A 20657-nucleotide genomic window follows, 5' to 3' on the forward strand; every position below is an offset into this window, starting at 1 on the left:
GCAGCCTTAAAACAAAGTCAGTGTCTCTCTGGACTTTAAAATGTTCCTATGCAGTTTATTTTATTTTTGTTTAATCAAATAAATGTGATGAGTTTTTTCATGGCAAACTTGTCTATGTTTTATTCTGTATTAATCAACCAGTCTTCTCTTCTTCCAGGATGTAAAAAGTACTATTACCAACTGGAGACAGCCAGGTTCAAATTCTTAAACTAAAGGTGCCTGAGTGGAAAGGGAAGGAGAAATTAAGTGCTAAGGAGAAAGTGTGGGCTTTTTGTTTCTGTTCCTGAAACGTTCTGATGCGTTGCCAAGTTCTTATTTGTCTGGTTTATTAAAAATCAGTTTGTCATGACGGGAGGAAAGGTTCAAGAATTAAGGCCGTGGACTGAATGGCCAGTGGGGAAAGAAGTGGAAGTAGATCCTAGTCTCTAAAAGCACTGACTTGAAAACGCTTTTGAGCTGAAATGCTTTCTGCTCTGAGCTGTATACAATTGTAGGGCTGCTCAGCAGTGCCCTGTGCTCCTCGCCCTCTGCCCACACCATCCCTCTGCAGCTGGCACCATGGTAGGGGTACAGAGATCACAACAAGTTGGCAGAGGAGGAAAAGGCTGTTAGGTGAGTTTCAAGATTACCACTGTGCCAGGCTCTGTGCTTGATCCAGCTGTGGAGAAAAACATTGGGAAAGGAAAGAGGCAGCCTGTGAGGACTTTGGGCCCCCTTGAACGCAGCTGCTACTCGACAAAATCTCCACCTAAGCTCCAGGGGTCTGATACAGCACCAGGTGGGACCCATTCCTCCTGGGCTGGTGCTAGGGGTCTCTACAGGCCCTGCTTGGGCTCCTATGCCAGGTACAGGCACCCTTCAGGAAACAGTAACTTGCACTGACTTCACAAACTCAAACACAATTGGGACTGTATGCTTTCACTCCAGGCCAGCTTGCTCTTTTACTTAACCTTCACTTTTTACTTGTTGGATCTTAAAAAGAAACGGAGGGCACTACTGATTATGGCAGTGCCAGAGAAGAGAGGTCCCTGGCCACAGGTGTTTTTGATAATTTTTTTCCATCGTGGTGGTGCAGCTTCATGCTCCTAGCAGCTGAAAACTGCCCCCACTCACCCTTCTTGATGGGGGGAAAAAAATAAATCCCGAAGCCCTCCCTAGGGCAGAGGCACCGTTGCTGGTTTCTCAAGAGCAGGGGATGAATGGTTCTGCTCACATGCAAATGCAGCTGCGATAAGCGGCGCGGGGCTTGGGGCAGGACACCTCCATCCTCCTTCCCGAGCCGCAGGGCAGCGCTGCATGCCGCGGGGTGGAGCTGGGCGCTGCATTAGCATTTTTTGCATGTGAATGCCCTGCATTCCTCGGGGGGCTGGGAAGGGCAGAGAAGAATCTACTCTATTCAAGACCTGAGACCACACAGCGAGCATCTTGAACCTTTTTTGTGTTTAATCAGGCACTCTACTTGAACGATGGATCAGGTTTTGGGCTCCTGCCTTTTTAGAAAGGTGATCCTGAGATGTTCTCTTTCTTAAAAAAGAATTTAAAGAATTTTAAAAAAATTTTATACCCCTACTTGAGGCCAGTAAGGGTGCCACCGCTTATCTCAACTGATGAAAAAAGTTGCTGAAATTGCTATTGCATCAGTACTCTGAAAGCCTTAAAATGATGTTAGGGAAGGCTGTCATCTAACAGAGGAGACATGTTAACAGGGTTGCTTCAGTATTCCCGCTGAAGGGATAGCCACTGCTATACTCATTCTGCAACTAGTACATTTTTCAATAAACTTGCTGTCATGCTTGCAGCTGTGGCTTGTTTTGTTGTGGCAAAGCCTTTGCACAACTCATGTTATGGAGAGCAGGAGTTTCAGGCTCTGCTCCCTCCCCGTAGCCGCTGGTTTCTGTGACCTTCTGGAGGGGCAGGGTTAAGGGCCCTCTGAAGGGCCTGAGGACAAAGTACAATGGCAGCAGAGACACAGCACAGGGAGATACGGTGTTATCCCAGCTCTCCCTCGCTGATCACCTCAGAATAGCTGAAACAACACAAAATAGCCAGGAACGGGGGAGGGAGAGAGTGGCTACATTCCACACTGGGCCCTGATTATCTTACTGCTGGATTAAGGCTCAAGGTAGGATAGCGCATCTGCTTTCTGGTGTTCACAGTACATAAGCAAAGTTCACACTGCTGGCTGTCGTACACCTGCTTCATCTGAGCAAAAGGCAGAAAACTTTTTCTTAAGTGCAGTCCTCCAACCCCAACATTAAACAAACAAACACGAGACCCACCACGCACAAACCCCATGCTTTTTCTTACAGACAGGCACTCTTCAACTGTACTTGCACCATCGCATCTTCCACTAGGACAAAGGCACATGGACTAGCTAAAGCAACACTGTTCCGCAGCACCCCCCCCTTCCTGCTAAGTCAACTGCCATTGTTTGAAACAGATACCAACATCTCTTCCTCTATTAAACAAGCTTTGCAAACAAAAAGACATGACTAGAGGCATTTAGGTGTTTTATTAAAAATTTACAGAAACGAACACACTCCAGCAACCCCGGGTATGCAGGTGTCCTAGGTTAAAAAAATATACAAAATCCCAAGCCCTCATAGAAAGGGCAGCAGCAAGATCGATCAAACCCTCACTTCCTTTGAACAGTGGTGAAAGCTGGCATCTGAATGGGCTGGATTGAATGGACTGGCTGAAAAACAGGCTTCTTCCGCATGTCAGAGAGTGTTTTCACAGAAGGGAGAAGCTGGTTTCTCTTGATGATCTGCAATGCCAGCTGAGTGTTACCTGCAATTCAAAAATAAAGTTGTAAGAGCTTTGTATGACTTTTCAGCTCCTGTGCATCAACAGTGATGCCTGAGCCCTGGCATCATTTCCTGTCAGCCCTGTGGCCAGACCACATACACAAGCAAGCTTCCTATTCAGTGAAGGACACAGCCATTAAAAGCACTAACAGAAGTAAATCTGGAATCCTAGTACTCGATTCTACCTCTGTTTGGCTGAAGACATCAAGCTTTAACCTTGGAACTGGAAGGTGCCAGAGCCCCTTCTGAACTTCTGAAGGTACCTCTTCGCACTCCTACAGCTACAGCAGAGAGATTCTCTCACACAAAATGCCCTCACAATGTCACACTAAGGAACAGGAATGCAAGTGTCAAGAATATATATAAAAATCTGTTTTTAGAAGAAAAAAAGTGTGATTTTTCAACTGTATGCATGGCCCATCAAACAAATATGTACTTGGAGCTCTATAATTGTGGGAGGAAACCTGTTTAGTTCTGAAAAGAACATTTTTCCTCTTCCCAAATATTTTACTTTCACTAACGTTTTAGTTTCAGAAGAGAAGTGCCTTTTTGTTGCCATTCTTAGAACAAAACATAGCTTTAGCCCCTTTGGTACTCTCTTCTGTTCTTTGCTTCTTTGTTGCAAAAAGAAACGTTTCCAAAATTCCAATTTAGAAACATTTTCATAAGGAAAACTTTTTTTCAGAATAAATAAGCTCATGTCCTCTGATTCCCTGTCACGCAAGACACCTAAAGGGAAACAAGTACAGAGATTCAATCTGCTCACACTGCAGAATCCAAGTACAAGCTTTCCCATTATGCATGTTTTTTTTTTTTTTTTTTTTTTTTTTTTTTAAGTTCACTGCATTTTCATGAAAAGGATGGATTTTGGAAGAGTTACCAATAGTACAAGCTTTGTTTCATAGAGTACTTGCTGCACAGCCTTTGACATAGCTTCTTTGGGAACTTATTCTTGAGTTTTCTTTTACTGTAAAACCTTTGAAGCCCTCTTATTAGAGTATAAACCTCATCACAGGTTTTACTGGGCCTATTCAAGACTGCTAATTTCTGGACAAAGTACAGGAGATTTTGGCTCAGAAGATGCATTTGTAGAATGTCAGGTGTTTACTGCAGTCCTGCTCTTATACACGTGTGTGTTTTACAGGTTTAACAGCAGGAATTGCCAGCCAACTAAGATAAACTGCCTTCTGTCAAAACACTTAACCACTATGAAGTTATAAAACCCCCATTTGCAAGTAATTGCTCCATGGAAATGAGGGTACAGATACATAGATCCATAGCAGTGTAAAATGGAGATAGGGCCTAAAGGATATCACTCAAAATGCTGGCACAACTCTAAAGATTAGGAATGATGACAACTGTTCTTCCCAATACATCCCAAATCTACAGAACAAATTGACAGAACACTTCACAACTTTACAAATGTGTTCTAATGCTTTCCCTGTGTTAATTGTGAACTTCAGGGAAAGATCTAAAACATTATAAATAACAAATGTTACACTCAACATTACATACTAATTTTATGTATTAAATTAGGGCTTTTAATATTGGGGGAAAAAAAAAAGTAATATTTACCATTCTGTAATTCAAGATATACAGCCAGCAGAATAGCCTCTGGAGGGATCTCTTTGGGGTGGATCAATGAAGCAGCCTTATTGAAAAAGAAGGCGGGAGGGAAGAAAGAGTGCTTAAGAGAAATATCCAGCTCAAAAAATGCCTCTTGACAAAACCATTATCATCACCTTAGCTGACAAAAGCAAATAACAATCCATAAGGTAAGATTTTTCAAACTAATACACACCATTAGACTCATGCATGCAAGGAGAGGTTGAAAGATTGTCTGCCTTGCAAGATTGTTTCACACTAATTAGCAGCACCATCTGCTGTATGCTTATGTCAATACGAGTCTGTCATTCTTGGGCCAATTTACTGCGATTTCCTGCTGAGATGACGGGTGAAGGTAACCTCCATTGCTCCGAAGTTCAGAATACAAAGTTAACAAGGATCATCATAAGCAAACATACAAGTGTTTTCACCTATGAAGTCAATGATGCTGTCTTCTATATTAGCTCCAGATCTAACTCCCTACTCCTGATCTCCTGCACACTAGGTACATGCCCTTGATTTCGTTTGGCTTGCAGGTAAGTCCCTGTGCTCCAGCTGAGACGTGCCCAGAGCCACGAGCCTTCAGAATAACAGAGCCCTGCAGAACTGCCTCCAGCAGTCCCCAGACAAGTCCCTGCTTTCTGTCTCACCAGCTTCTATGCCGGGAGTCATGCCAAGCATCAGACTGCTGCTCCTTCCCTTCGGTTCAAACAGAAGGGCTCTCCGGAATCTCACCAGGAGAGGGAGGAGAATGTAAGAAGATGGAGGAGAGCTACCAGGCCTTTCAAAGGAAAATGTTATTTCTCTCCTTATCCTTTGCCTTCCCTCTTCCCAGGTCACTGGATATCATCACGTTGGTATGTAAGTACCAAGCCAACGGTTCTGCAGGGTAAAGCCCAGCCTTGAACAACAAGAAAAATGACAAATAATAAAGAATTTGTCCCCACTTCTGAAACTTACTATTTTCAGTTATTTATCAAATGTGAACACTTGATAATCCTAGTACGAGGATGACTCCTATGATGACAGTAAGGCTGAATCCTGAAAGTTTATCTTTTCTATAAGGGCCCAACCCAGAGGGCAGGAAAAACACATATTTGTCTCTATACATCTGTAGAAGTAAACTGTGTTTGAGATCAACCCCATTTCCTGAGAAAGGATGTATCTGCACAAAATGTGAAAAGCTAACAGGACTGATTCCTAATCAAAAAGAGGTGCAAGATCATTTGCTACAGGGCTACCTGGTAGTGGCACCTGGTATCTGCATCCTTCTACAAGAAGCAGATGGTGGAGATGCTCCCCAAGGAGAAACCACTTATTTAACAAGCTAAATAAAATACAGGCTGATCCAGCCATCCACTAAACCTGCTCAAGAGAAAGTGGTCTACATACTGTTTCACATCCAACAGTTCAAATTCAGCACCCAGTAGTAACCTGGGTCTATTCCACTGAAAGAAGGGGAGCGAGCAGCCCCCAACAGACCTGATCTCACCAGGAGATCAGGCAGGCAAGAACCATACCTCCAACAGATTGTAGTTGTTCTCTCAGCCCTAAAGTTCACAGCTTAGATGGTGAGTTAACTAATTAAAGACAAGGAAATTCAAGGCCCTCAAGAACCTTCTCCTCTAGAATATAACAATTACTACTGGACTGTTAAAAAATTTAGAAAAATGGCTTCGTAGTCATATTCCACTGTTTTGACACAATCTAAAAGAAATGCTTTCAAAAACAGTACTGAACTATTTACAAGTAATAACTTGGAATTCCTTTACGTTACTAATACAGGTTGGTTCATTACGACAGAACAGAGCTGCCATCTCAGCAGTCAACAAATAAATGTTGAGCTATGAAATCACTGGGATTTGCTGTGATCTAAATGGCACTTTGAAGGACGTACATTTGTCCCTAGAGCTCTCTTAAGATTTGTTTTTCATACCTGATGGAGACACTTTCGAGCTTTGTCATATTCACTCCTCAAGCAGTAAGCACTTCCGAGGTTAAACAACATCATTGTTCGTGCAGATGTGACTGAACTGGGATAACACTGTGGGGTCTGCTTGCCAGCTGCAATTGAAGAAAATATTTATTTTTTTAAGACCTTTATTCGGAGCTGCCAAATAAGTTCCTGTACTTGGCTGAATATGCTGGCTGGTACTTACAAGATTCCATTGCCTCATTCTCTCCTTTGTCAGACCCTACAAAGTAAAAACAGACACAAAGATATCATTTTCTGTGAGCTTTTTTTAAAGCTCATTACAAAAATTATAGTTACAGGTCAACAGATACAAATCTGCTTCTTCCTTCATGGTCTGACACGGCAGAGCGAAAACACATCAGTTTGCTCTACAGTTTAAGCTACATGAGGCTTCCCATAGTTATGTTTTGTTTCCCTAAGAACTTTTAGATTTGCAAATAGGAACAATGAAGTGTAAACTGCAGTCATCTGACTGAAATCAGAGCTGCTGTAGTCTTAATTATGCAGGTGGGCTCTTGAAGTATTTTTGTTACAGACTACACACTCCTAACTGGAAGCACTGCAAGATACAGATTACATTCTCCCTACTCCTATCTCTCACACAAGCCCTGGCTTAGAGACTAAAAAGCCTGAGGAGAAACTATGAAGTACAAGTTAACCACAACTGCATATTTAGCAAAAGGAGTTTTAAAACATTATGCTTAATACTACAATATACAGTTCTATTTATATTACAGAATTAGACATGCCAAAGGAAGGACGGGCATGCAAAAGACAAAACAAAATCAAAGCAGGAACAAAAGCCTGGAGGAACAAACCAACCCCAAACAATCTAGCATCTTAAAACAAGCAGTGTTAATCATCATTGTATTTATACACAGAAAGTTATAGGAAGAAAGCAGCTGAGAACATGACCAGTTCTAATCAAGTGTGGATTCATTAACCTTGATCCTGTTCATTTGAAGAGATCCCAAGGGAAACATCAGTGACGTTCTCAGGGTTCAAGTGAGTGATGGCATCAGATATTCTGTCTAGAGAGATGAGAGCTTCTGCTGCGTACAAATGCCCGAGAAACCTACAACGGAAAAGGGTCAGGTACAAATGTCAGCATAACCACCCCCAAAATTCACTGTTCTTATGCAAGACCAAATTAATTCAGTTTTTAACTTAAGCACAAGACGACTACTACTTAATGCACATGCATGAAGTAAGCTTGCTTGTGTAATACCCCATTCTGACATCTGCTGTTTACACCCTAGTGTTCCAAAAAATTCTGTACAAGAGTAACGCCAACTAATTCATGCACAGGAACAGCCATTCTAGACAGACAGTACTTCAGTATGGCTTCATCTCAAAGAATTAAAAAAGAAATGCTTACAAAAACATCCTCACAATATTGATACACCTCAAATTTGAGGTGTAAGTGACTTCACATTCAATAAAAAGTTAAACTAATTCTGTAAAATATCTGCATTGGAGGTTTTTAAGAAGACCAACTAAGCAGACCTATCCACAGGGCACAAACACCTTTCCAAGTGCAAGTCTTCACAAAAGTGCTAAACAATTCTGATGTTTTGACATTTATCATTCACCTCAGCTAATCAGCGGCTTTTCTTTTCAAATTTGGAAGAGAAAGAATCCTGTTAGTTGAGAACATCATTTGCTGATGCTTAATCTGCAACAAAAGTTGAGTATGTAGCTGCATACAGTAGATTTCAATTTAACTGTACAGTTGGTTGTACTGAATTATTAAAAAACAAGTAAAATTTCATCCAAAGTAACTTCTCTAATTTAGAACTGTTAAAACAAGCAAAACTCCCTACACGTAACTAACTTACTTCGCTTAAGAAAACAGGAATAACTCAGTATTCCCAGTCTGCACAAAAGCCTAGCTTCCTCAGACCAAGATACATGGCTCTACATCTTTGCAAACAACTGTCACCTTGAATTTCTTGCATCACATAGCAGTAACACTGCCTTTAGAAAATTACGCGTTACCTTGCAAATCCTGTAAAATCTTGCTTTTACAAAGACTGCGCAGAAAGATGAGCTTCTACTGTAGTTTGAAGCATGGGAGCCAAAGAAATTAATTGACACGGACAATTTTAGAGAATGCTGCCAGCATACATAAGCACAAGTTAGCTTGCTCTCTGTTAGTATGTGAACAGTTTTGCCAAATTTCATTACTACCATAAAAGCCTCTTGTATATTTTATTCAATTCCTGTCATACACAGGAACTGAATGCACAAACAAGATCAGAAGGATGGGGCCAGAGCTTCCTTTTTTCAAATTCGCAGAGGTGTATCAGAATTGGTGAGCAGAAACAGGAAGAGGTTTGTGTATCTTTTTGGAAAGATAACAGCCAAGTTAGAACTGAAAAACAGAAATTGAAGAACGGAACTTGTATAAGCAACAGCAAGAGGTGAAGTGACAATCCTGCACATCCAAGGCCTGGTGCCCTGCTCTCTGAGCAAACCTACCCCTCTGAGGCTGTAGCTTCGTAAGCGAGTTTTCAGCTGCATGCTGGCTCAAACAGTTGTCCGCACCTAGCTGCTTACTCCTGCCCCCTGTGCTATGCCAACACAAGTAGGTGCTGCCCCACAGCGAACCAGGACAGAGACCTGACAGTCCTGCCACTGAAGGGGAACTGCAGCTGAAGATTAACAAATAGCAACAAGAGCAGCAATAGATTCTGAATTACACGGAATTCATACACAAACAAGGGGACTCACGTTCCTGCGTGTCAATGAACATTTAGTCAGAGCTTCAGCAAGAACAGGAGCACGCCAAGCAATTCTTTGCATCAGATACAGAATGGGCAAGCAGCTACAGACATTGGAAGCTTCAACTCAGAACTCTCCAGCAAAAAGCAGGGCTGAGAAAGAAGAAACGGCCACGTCAGACTTACTTAAGAGACCCTGACAGCTTTGGTTGCTGAAGGAGTTTATCTGCGTGATTCAATGCCATAAGGTTATCACCCAAAGCCAGAGCCACGTAAGCACTACAGGCAAGTATTGAGCACCTGGAGGGGAAAAAGACAGAAAAAAAAAGGAGGGAACCAATATGTTAAACAGAAAATTCTGTGATTTCAAAGGAGAAATGTTACAGCTGCATTTATCTGGATTTGCTGGACATTTGTTAAAGACATATAACATTTCTTACACACAGTATAAAAAGAACGGAAGCAGGAATAAACAGCACAGTCTATAATCTTTAAAATGATTCTGGTCTTACTAAGAATAACTTTTGTTTTCATACTACATTTCAGATTTGATTTATACAGGATAAAAGCAATAAAGAAACTTCATATACAATACAAATAGCTTAAAATATTAACTACTCATACACAAGTGTTTAACTACATATAAATTTTAACAGCCATACAGCAACACCACATTCAGCTCTTACTTGAAGTTATTTTACATTCAAGGAAAAATATTTGGAATTATTAACTTATACCTCAAAAAAAACAAAAGACAACAACAAAAAAAAACTTACAGCATGCTCCAGAAGCCAGCAACAGCAAACATGCAAAAGATTACATTAGCTTTAACATAGTTAGTCACTAGATGGAATAGTTTTCTACTAACATAAAATGCAAAGACCTCCATTTTTCACCAACTATCCAGAAACTCAAAATGAAAGACATTTAAGTGTTGAGGAAATAAATCGTAACTCTTCAATAATATCTTCACATCAAACTACAAAGTAAAGGAGCTGCTCTTTCTTTAACTGGGGCCTCAATTTCGTTCCCTGAATGAGGAGATGCATGTGCTGTGTTCTACCCGTACAAACCAAAGATCACCACTGCGATCACCACAGTACGATTTTGAAATTTGACCATTAATAACCGATGGACTTCACCACACATGACATTTTTCTCATGGACTTTCCTGCCCTCTTCTTATTCTTTAAACCCTGGGTTTTCATTTGCGTTTCTCTGCCCTCCCCCTCTTCCAGCAACAAAGGGTAACAGATTTCTGTAGCTCTCAATCCTATAAATCACCTTGAACTACAGCTGCGTTGTTGCAGTCAATTAAGTTTTAACATATTTCACTCTTGTATTTTACAACATTTGTACACAAGGAGACAAAACTGTAGGAAATTTTGTTGTTTCCAGTTCTGTGTTACACTGAGAGTTGCAATCCTCTGCCAAGAGCCTGATTTGCTATGTGGCATTTTGTTGCCGTCACAGACTTTCATGTGTTTCCAAAAGCCCAAAAATCTGACAGTTCTTGTAACGAAATCTGAACTACTCCCATTTTCCATCTTCAAACAAGAATCCCACGTCAGGATGCCATCATTAAGCCAAGCTTTACAGTTGGTAATAACTCCCCTCCGTGTCCCTGCCCCCCTCCCTCCCCAAGCGCGGCACATGGGGCTATTTTCCACTTGGCAAGGCACCGCTGAGCGCAGGCCGCCTTGTCCTCCCTCAGGGCACAAACCTGTGCCCGCTTTGCCCTGCGACGCCTTGCTGTGAGCACGGACTCTGTTCTCCTCCGGGGAGGACGAGTGGATCCTCTTAGCGAGGTCTCACGTTGGGAGAGAAGCAAGAAGAGCCTTCGACTCTCCTGCCAGGAGGTGGGCTATTACCGCGCCAACCTTCTGGCAACTGTCAAGCCCACTTTGAGTCCAGCAGTAAGTCATGTAATTCATGGCAGGGCCTGGGGTGCCTTTATTCCTGGTTCCCAGGAGGCATGCTCTTTAATTATGCACAAGCAGGATAAGAAACTTCTCCAGTGTTTCTCCCTACCCCCCACTTCCTCTTTACCATGCCCAGATGTCACATCAAATCTGAGCACATACAAAAGCTTTCAAGAAAGAGGGGAAAGCTTCCCCAGCTCAAGTCCCCAACCTAAAATATTTCTGAAAGGTTGTGACTGTGGGGAGGGGGAGGGAAATGGGGAAAAAAAATCCCTGAAATAATGGCCTGCTTCTAACCAGCTTCTTTTCTTCTTGACCTCAAGGAAGCGCAACTTTTCAACAAGCAGAGATGCTAAATACCTTTATGCACAAGTCAAGGCCTGCAGAGTTGGTTGCTCCTACCCTTTAAGTCAATACAAGCCTTCTATTCACCACAGCATTTTAAAACTATTTTTGCTTTTGAAAGCATAAATTCCAACAAAAGGCATGCTCCAATCACACAGCAGATAGGTCCGACAAAATGGAAACCTATTCCTCTGCTCGAAGGATTCATTGCCAGCTAAGCCCTTTAAGACCTTGAAGAGATTCTTCAGCACAAGTCTTCTGAAGAAAACATTCACATTTTCTTACGTGCAATACTACTGCGCACTTGGATTCATTGTTGAACCAGCCAAACCAAACACTCAAGAGATCTGACAGCTAATCAGAGCAGAAGAATTGCACCACAAGGGAAAAGACAAACTAGTTTTTCACCCCGGTCAGGATTCTGACAAAACTCCGCAGGTCGTCTTTAAGCACTGGAGACTTCCAGCATTACTGAGCCCCTCCATTCCCTAAATAAAACTGCCTTTGCACTAGGAAAAAGAAAAATGTTTTTTTAAACTGCCAGATTATGTCAAACAACCTCCTGGGAGGTTCAGGGAACGAGATTTGTCAGCCCACACTGACTGTGAGTTTGTACAACCTAACCTACATATTCAGTGTAGCCTACTCCACAGGAAAAAAAGGCTAACCAGAGCAAATCCACTCCTCCAAAACTTACCATGAAGGCGTAAAAATGATACCTCCAAATCATTTGGAGAACATCTCTAACCTGAGAAGTCTGTTCAACTAATTTGCACACAAGTGCCAAACAATACACCCAACACTTAAGCTTTGCTTAGAGGCTATTTTTAATTTTGAAGAGTCATTTAGGGGCAAAGTCAGTCATTTTAAACCCGTATTAGGATGTGCAACTGTACAAAGTCCTGTAAATAAATCCCAAACATTTAAGTCCTCCATGTCGGTACCAGAAGCAGTGGAGATTTCTCAATTGAGTGATTGTCAGCAAGGGGAAAAACTATTCCTCAGAACAATCCTTGCCATTTCAGTATTTCTCTTTTAATTTTTCCTGACCGGACAAGGATTTTAACTTTCCCACTTAGCTGCTCAGTGAGCAAGCCAACAGTAATACATTAACATTTGAGCCTATCACATTTTCATAGCTATCTGCAGAAACCTAGGACCAGTTTTAGCACAGTCACACTCTAAGGATGTCTAGTCTCACAGATTTAACCAGCAGTCAAAGCAAGTATTGCAAAAAAAAAAAACCAGAATCAATGCTTTTCCTTTCTTTACATGACGTTCTTTACCAGAAGCAGTATAGTTCTTGCTAAACTGGTAGGTTTTTCCTGACAGGCTGTCAGGTTTCATCAGTAGATAACAGCTGATTGTGAAAGAAAAGGCTATGCATTTAAAAAAACCATGATGTGACACCGTGTAATTTTGACATGTGGCAACCACATTTTCAAGTCAGGAGAGGAAAAAAAAAAACAAAAACACACCACAACACTGTTTTTAATCCACTGCCTTCTATTTCAAGGAGTATACTCTTGCATCACTGCAGAATAAATAATCAAGGTCTCAGTAACGTCTCCTCACAGACTACTGCTAAGTTGCCTTTAAACAAACAAAAGCAGATTTGCCATACACAATGCAGCAAAGTAAAGGTTACACTGGTCATTATAAAACACAGGTTACCTGGGGTTAGGCTGGAACAGTGTTACTCAAGAGTTTAAGTGGGAAATTACTGTATGCTTTGTCCATAATGGAAACTTAAAACAGATTTCTTTAAGAGGTGGTGCGAGCGTTATAGTAAGCGATCCTCAATGGGCTAGCAGCCACCTGAACAATGTCATTAACATTTCAGCATATGATGATCTTATTGGGGAAATATAAAGAGATTTCAGATAACACAGTACTCATTTGGACAAATAGGAGTTATTGTGTTTGGTAGTCTACGTTCCTCCAAATAAGTAGTTCAAAGATCTTTGGGAATGCAAAAACACTGCAGTCAAGTTTTATTCATCTTCTTCCATGGTAAGGAAGTCAAATGCCAGGACAAAGGCAATTTTTCTTTATATTCTGGGCAAGCTATGGATTTGGTTCAGGTGGAAAAGCTACCTGATGACAGGGATTTTTCTGTTTTGCCATCACTGTCCAATGTCACCTGGGACAGAAGGAACTGTACATAACATGCAATAACAGTTTAAACTGTGAAAAGAAACTACATGACAAAATGGCTGTTTGCACTACAATGCCAAGAAATTTAAGGCTTGGAACAACGATCAAGTTGCAGCACAAATTATTGTCTATCACACGGAACAGTGGAAGCATTTACATATTACTAGCCTGCTACAAAAGCAAAGCCAAGCACACTAGCTTAGGCTTATTTTGTCTAATTAGCCCTGTAACTTGTTGTCAGGCGCACATTTGTCTTAGATCTATTTTTAGTCGTCTCTACAGTATTGCAGCAAAGAAAAAAATAGCTGTGAAGAGTCCAGAGAAGACTAGGTTATCTGAACTGAAAATTATACAATATTATAGATTATAAAATCTAGATTATAAAATAACAGCTGGCCAAATAATGTTGAATAAATTCTAGGAAGATAAAAACTCCAAACTGCAGATACTTCTGCAAATATTTAGTGCAAGATTCCTTGTTCTTAAGTATCTCTTCCAAAATGCAAAGTCAAAACTGAGACAAAGAATCCATGAGATCTGACAAGCCAAGAATCATCTTACAGTAATTCATTATCGCTCATGGAAAAACTTTATTTAGAACCAAAACATCTAAAAAAGTGTAAAAGCAACCTGAAAGCTGCCATCACTTGCTATTCAGTAACTGGGGTGGTATTAAAGTAATTCTAGAATATTTAGTACTTTAAAAGCCAAGTAACATATGAAAAAGTGATAGTAGTAAGTTAATTAAAAATAAAAAAGTTTTAGTCTAAGCCATACTCAGGAGAAGGAAGAAAGAATAAACTGATGGGAAGGGTGGATTATTAAAGATTTCATCCCTAGTCCTGATGAGAACTGTGTAGGGGAGAATAAAAAAACAACCAAACAGCAACACCCCACCCCTACATCCTATCTCTTCTCCCCACACACGGCAAAATCAAACTTAAACCCTACTCTAGAAATGGCCTTAGAAATCCTGCCTTATCTATTACAGTAAAGGAAATAAAGTCACCAACAGGATTATTTCAATAGATTTTTATTCTTTCTTCAATTAAATGCATGGTTTTGTTTAATATCTAACTTCCACAAAAAAAGTCAGCTTTTGATTCAGCTTCTTTGTGAGCACCACTCTGACTTGAAAGCAGTATAGCTGCTTTTACCACTTCGATTTTTTGTTCCATTCAGCAAGAATTTAACATTGAAGAACGTAATATTGTGGGCTGACTTCACAAACCAGCCTTACCAAGTCTTTAAAAGGTAAAGGTACTATACTGTAATTTCCCCCTCTTCTGCTAGTCAGAAGAGCCATTGTCAGATTTTTAGCTTTGTCATTTATAGACCTTGATTTTTTGGTTTTACCAAATATTTAACGGCAAGCCTATAATAGCGGGATCAAACAGACTTATTTATAATCCGATTTGAAATTCTGCAGGGTTTCTACTTGTTCTGACTCAAAGCCTTGAGGAAAGGAAGAACACACACGTAAAAAAAAAAAAGTCATCCTTACATCAACTACAATGCAATACTGCAAGTGCCACACCATTAAAAAAAACAAAAAAACTAGCAATGACTCCAGAATCATAGCACAGTTCAAGAAGGGGCTCATTTAGTTGTGAATATTTTTTGTTATTTACTTGCCTTAAATTTTCTAATTCCTGTTTCTTCAAAGGTGAAGAAGGTGGAGCTGCAATGAATTTATCCCCTTCATGACTTTTATTGCTAGAATAAAAACAGTATATTTATTAGAAGGAGTGACTGTAAATAATTTTTAAAATCTCAGCATAATAAGCATTGATATTTATTCACTTCATTTAAAAGGACTGCAAGAATTCTATACCCTAAAAAACAGGGAAATGAAGCTATGCAAAAATTGAGGCAAATGCTCTTATCCTAACCATTCTATCTGATAAGGAAAAACAGGAGCATTTACTGGGAAAGACTTGACTGACACACCAAACAACACATGCCACTTTCCACGGCCTTGAGCTATTTTTGAAGTTCCATGTAGTACGACAACTTTAAACTCCAGAGATGCAGAACTTACTGCATTTGTAACCTTCTCCTTCAACCAGTAAGAAAAGCAGTAAACTAGCTGCTGTCCTAGACACCTTAGTAATTAGATACATATTCTATAAAGAAAAAACTCACGAAGTACTACAGCTTCCATTAAATTTCTAGCTACCCTTTATTTTTATTACTTCAAAATACACACCTTAAAAAAAACCAAAACACCACTTTCTTAAAATTAGGCTTGGGGTTTGTTTGGGGAGCAAATATTCCCTCTATTTTTAAACATAAGCGATTTCACTCCCCAGGAAGCTGATAGACAACCTCCTTCCAGAATGAAAAACAGGAAAAGAAGGTTAACAGTGGCACCTTGGCAGAGAGATGGTTTACAAACAGATCAAACAATCTGAATTGAAAATGAGTTCTGTCCATTTAACAAGTACAGAGCTTTTTCCACTGAAGTACAGTTTTGTGTCTGTTACAAACAGGTAAGATAATTCCAAATTAGACCTTCAAACAACAGCACTGAAGGGAACCTATACTTGACACTGTTGTAGTGAAGGTACTTCATGTGACACCTTTGCCAAACGTAGATCTAAAAAATACCTGTAACCACTGGAAGTATTCACAGTTGTCTTGTGAATAACATAGGAATCTGCCCAAGAGTCAGCCTGTTCAATTAGTGGGATTTGCTTCAAATGCCTTATAACTTTTACTGCTCTCTCACAGAGGGTCCCTTGTCAGAGGCAACAAATCCTTTTAGAGCCTTTCAGAACGTGATACACAAATTCAAGAAGAGCCTGGATATTTTGAAATTAGCAATGACCACAGAGATGAGTGTTTTTTTTTTTTTTTTTTTAAGCTGAAGAAGCATCTGCTTTTGAAAGCAGAAGGTAGTAAGGGATTTTCCTGTACAGGGCATGCTTTTCTTTCCTTACTCCTACAAGGAGGAAGCAAAGCAAAACCAAACAAAAAGTAGGTGTTGGCTGTGTTTGGGCCACCATTTTGTTTTCATTGCTGCCCCTCACTGGCCCCTGTGAGCTTAAGTCAGAGGAGCTTTATTTCAATGGGCTGCATAAAGCTTGACAGGTAAGTTAGCTCACAATGTTCACCACCATTGGTGAGCAAAAAAATATTAACAAAAAAAAAAAAACACAAACACAAAACCAGCCCAGACTTTCATAAATCATTTGATCTCTTGGCAGGAAAGCTGGTCATTGGGAGGAAAGGTAACAGAGAAGAGCCTTCAAATATTGTTGAGCAGCAGCAGCCACTGACTCCCATTTCTAGCCTGTCATCAAGCAAGCTCAGAATACACAGGGATGCACCTTGTGCCCACACAATACAACATTCGTGCAGTAAATCCTGCCATCTGACAAAGATCTTTTAAAAGTTTAGCTGTACTCCTGACTGACAAAAAAAATCATGTTTTTTAATTATTCTCAGTTCAAGCTCTAATGTAAAGCTTCAAAGCTTTTTCCAGATTAGCGGTTTAACTTCTCATAAGGGTCATTCATGGAAGTGCAGGATATGGACAAAGATACATTGTGAACTTCCTTCTGAAGAGTATCTGTAGCTCAGGGGCAGTGAAAAAGTTAAACGCTTCCTCACTATTTAACATTTGACATATGTAAGTTACTTTTTCTGAATCTTTAAAGAAAGAGAGTTTAACTTTTTTTTTTTTGGTAAAATGCAATTTATTACTAAGGAAAATAGTGTAGAGGTGTTGCTTATCTTCTATATCTTGTTTCCTATTTCTACTCTGAAACAAAACCAAAGCATACTAGGGCTGATGAATGCCAAATCGGATCACAGGGAAACGTTTACAACTGAGTTGCTAGATGTTTATATATTAAATCATATAACATACATGCAGCACACAAAAATCAGCGTAATGTGAAACTTCACTTACGATTAGAAAAATACCAGTAGGTAATGCAGGGGTGTGTGGGAAAACAAAACAGAAAAAAAAGGATGGCCAGTGGAAAAAAAAAATTTCACTGTCTCATTTATTAAAGTGGTTTCATGGCAGGAATCAATTCAGCATTTAATTCTTAAATTAGCTACCAGTAATTAAAATAACAAGCAACTTAACTGAGCAGGCACACAGCCTACAGTTGTTTTGGACAAAAGGAAAGTTTTATATGTAATTCAAAGTATTTCAAAATTCTGATTACCTGCATGCTTCACTGCTTTCACTGTTTTCTGCATTTCCACCTAGCTGATTACTAGTTTTAGATCCATTTTCTTGCTTTGACTCCTGCTGGTCTTCTGGAAGTAACAGCAAGGCATTTCTTAGACAAATCGCTGCAAATTCCATACTGGCTACAGGTATTGCTGAAGACTGCCCATCACTTAAAGAGAGACAGAAGATAGCTCGTGAGTACCAATCCTACTAAATTTAAAAGGGAAAGCAGAGCTCCAGAAAGACCTGGATGCAGAGAAAATCTTATTTATGAAGATATATACACCCTGATATTCTTATATATGGAAAGTATACCACGACATCCAAATAAAGTACGCGGGTTCAACTACATGGCAATTACAAGAAGTTCTCTTGTTTTGCTTGAATTCACTTCTTGAAGTCTTATGACAGAGGAACTACATTCCACCTGTAATTTTCTAGAGTGGATTACCAAAAATATATATTTTAAAGTGAGAAAAAGATGACTGATTTAGCTAACTAGAAACGCAAGTTTCAGATAAATCAATTTTAAGCTTTAATGACTCTTAGTTATAATAAATACACAATTAAGCCCTCTGCTGGCCATAACAGAGGAGACATCCAAATGATGTTTAAGTAGGACTCAAGCATTTTAAATACCTCTCTCTTTTCATTACATGAGTAATTCCAAAATGAACACACAATTATTCCGTGACAGTTTAAGAGTCCTGATGAACAAATACAAATTCCTTAACAAAGCTGTGATAAAATAACGACCCATGGAAAACATACTTACTTATAAACAACATTCTGTATTGACTGGGATGCCAGGACTATCTTACGGTGGTAGCCTTGACCTACTATAGATTGCACAATTCCCTTTTTGCTTGGAAGACCTTTAGTCTCTTGTTCTGAAGTCTAAAAAAGAAGGGAAAAAAAGAAAGAAAAGGAGGACTAAAATATCATGGCTGTTGAATGAGAGCTTTGCAAAATACATGAAGACTGAAGAATTCAAATCCAGCTACAATGCAAGAATAGTTCCCCCCCCCCCCCATATGGGTACAGTTTTAAATTTAAGTACCATGAAGGATCAGATACTTTCTATTGCCCTTGTGTTGCAGAGGGATTTAAATGCACACAGTGTTTTCACAGATTAGTTCTGACAGCTTGTCTGATAGCCTACTGACCTAGTTACTCCTCTGTTTTGAGAGCAGAAGAACAATGAACTAAGTCGCATTAGAAGAATTGCTAGGATATCAAAAAAAATCATATGATCAGCCAAATAACATCAGAATTGTCACTATAATTTGCCATCTTCTGTCCCTGCTTACGCAACATTCAAAATGCTCTCAAACTGTTCCATGGGGAGTATAACGCTGAACTACAACATATGTAAAGTTACATTAAATTAACTTGTTAAACAGATTTTGGTGTATGTAGATATTCTAGGGATCAAATGAATTTAACACACTAAGTATCAGTCCCAAGAATCATCTCCACACCACACTTATTTTAAAAGAACAAACAGAAAAAAACAACTATAAGCCATCTTAACAACTTCATTGGTAAGTAGAATTAGTGACAAAGAATTGCAGTTGTAAGGAAAACTTATGCTAGTAAATAGGCATCACTTTTCAGAAAAAGTTATCAGAATCCAAAGAAGAATATTAACGTGTTAATGGCATTTACCATAAAATAATAATTTGAAAAAAAATGTTAAAAAGATGCAGTGAGGGAATCATCTATCTATATCCTATAAACTAAAATACTAAAGCAAATGAAAATCAGCTTCAGTGAAATTAGTTTTCTGTAGGATGTTCAGGGCATAAATATGAATCCACAGTTAGACATCAAGGTATATTATTGTAAATTGAGCTACAAGGTCAAATTAAACACACCATTGGTTTTAAGGCCTCACTTGTCATGTTGCAAATCTATCTTATAATTTAAGAACACTTCCCTTTTGTCTTTAAATATTAACAGCACCCAAAGTTAACTTCTTCCTCATAAGATTACAAATTTGGGAAACATCAAGCTGCTTTTGTTACCCAAATTCACTCTCTCTGGTACTCCATACAATATTACAACTGTAGGAGGAAGAACGTTAAGCTCCAGGTGCTTGACATGATCTACTGCTTTAGTTGGTCTACAGTAAGTGAAGAAGTGACCCCTAACTTTCTTTCCCTGTTCCAAACTGTTAAACACTATTCTTGTAAACAGGCTCCTAACTTTCTTTCTTTTGCCACTAAATCTACGCTAATTAAGTCTCCCATACCCAGTTTTCCACTAGAGGTGATCAGCTCTGTGTTCTTTAGGTATAATTTGTTACCAGTAAGGTAGACACAGAAAACTGCAGAATTGCTATGAAGCAAGCTGTTCTTCCTGCTTTCACTATGCTTTAATACCTGGAACTATAGGGCAACACATACACAACCAAAGGCATTTTGGACCCCACACTCTCTAAACTTCGATGTTGCGTCTGTGAAATTGGTGCATAAGTAAATCTACAAAACTGCTGTGAATAGCTTTTTTAAGTTTCAGAAAGAATCATAGAATGGCTAGGGTTGGAAGGGGGCTTAAAGTTTAATTCCTATGTTCAAAGACAAAATATATTTCATAACTACAATCTTATTGCTCTAAGATTGCTATACAATCTTACAATTTCATAACTACAAAATAAGGAATTTGCAAATCCACTTACCCCCTTATTGGCAGCAATGCAGCATTCAGCTATCCTCAGCCAAAGGCGAGGGTTTGAGTGATAAACCTGGACTGCCTCAATCAGGCATTCAAAGGCAGCTAAAGGCCTCCCAATATGCAGGAGCTGAATTCCACAGTTGTAGAGCAACTCATACCGTTTGTTGGTCAGCAGCGTACACATGGGCCTCCCTGAAAATTTTTTACCTGCAGAAAAAGATATATAATATTGGATGTGCAGCTCAGGAGAGCTGATAC

General features: G+C 39.6%; 1 protein-coding gene across 1 annotated transcript in view; it reads right to left on the bottom strand.

Moving 5' to 3' along the window:
- Positions 1-2493: 2493 nt before the first annotated feature.
- Positions 2494-20657, bottom strand: part of CNOT10 (CCR4-NOT transcription complex subunit 10) — a 31898-nt gene continuing 13734 nt past the window's right edge. Inside the window, exons 10-19 of the mRNA XM_083823169.1 lie at positions 20404-20606; positions 18499-18620; positions 17716-17892; positions 15170-15250; positions 9297-9410; positions 7332-7462; positions 6572-6607; positions 6349-6476; positions 4383-4458; positions 2494-2790 (exon numbers count right to left, since the gene is read on the bottom strand). Of these exons, the coding sequence (XP_083679295.1) occupies positions 2636-2790; positions 4383-4458; positions 6349-6476; positions 6572-6607; positions 7332-7462; positions 9297-9410; positions 15170-15250; positions 17716-17892; positions 18499-18620; positions 20404-20606 (1223 nt within the window). The 3' untranslated portion in view covers positions 2494-2635. The remainder of the gene's footprint in view (positions 2791-4382; positions 4459-6348; positions 6477-6571; positions 6608-7331; positions 7463-9296; positions 9411-15169; positions 15251-17715; positions 17893-18498; positions 18621-20403; positions 20607-20657) is intronic.

This window comes from Anser anser (assembly GCF_964211835.1).
Source record: "Anser anser genome assembly, chromosome: 2".
NCBI classification, from domain to species: Eukaryota; Metazoa; Chordata; class Aves; order Anseriformes; family Anatidae; genus Anser; species Anser anser.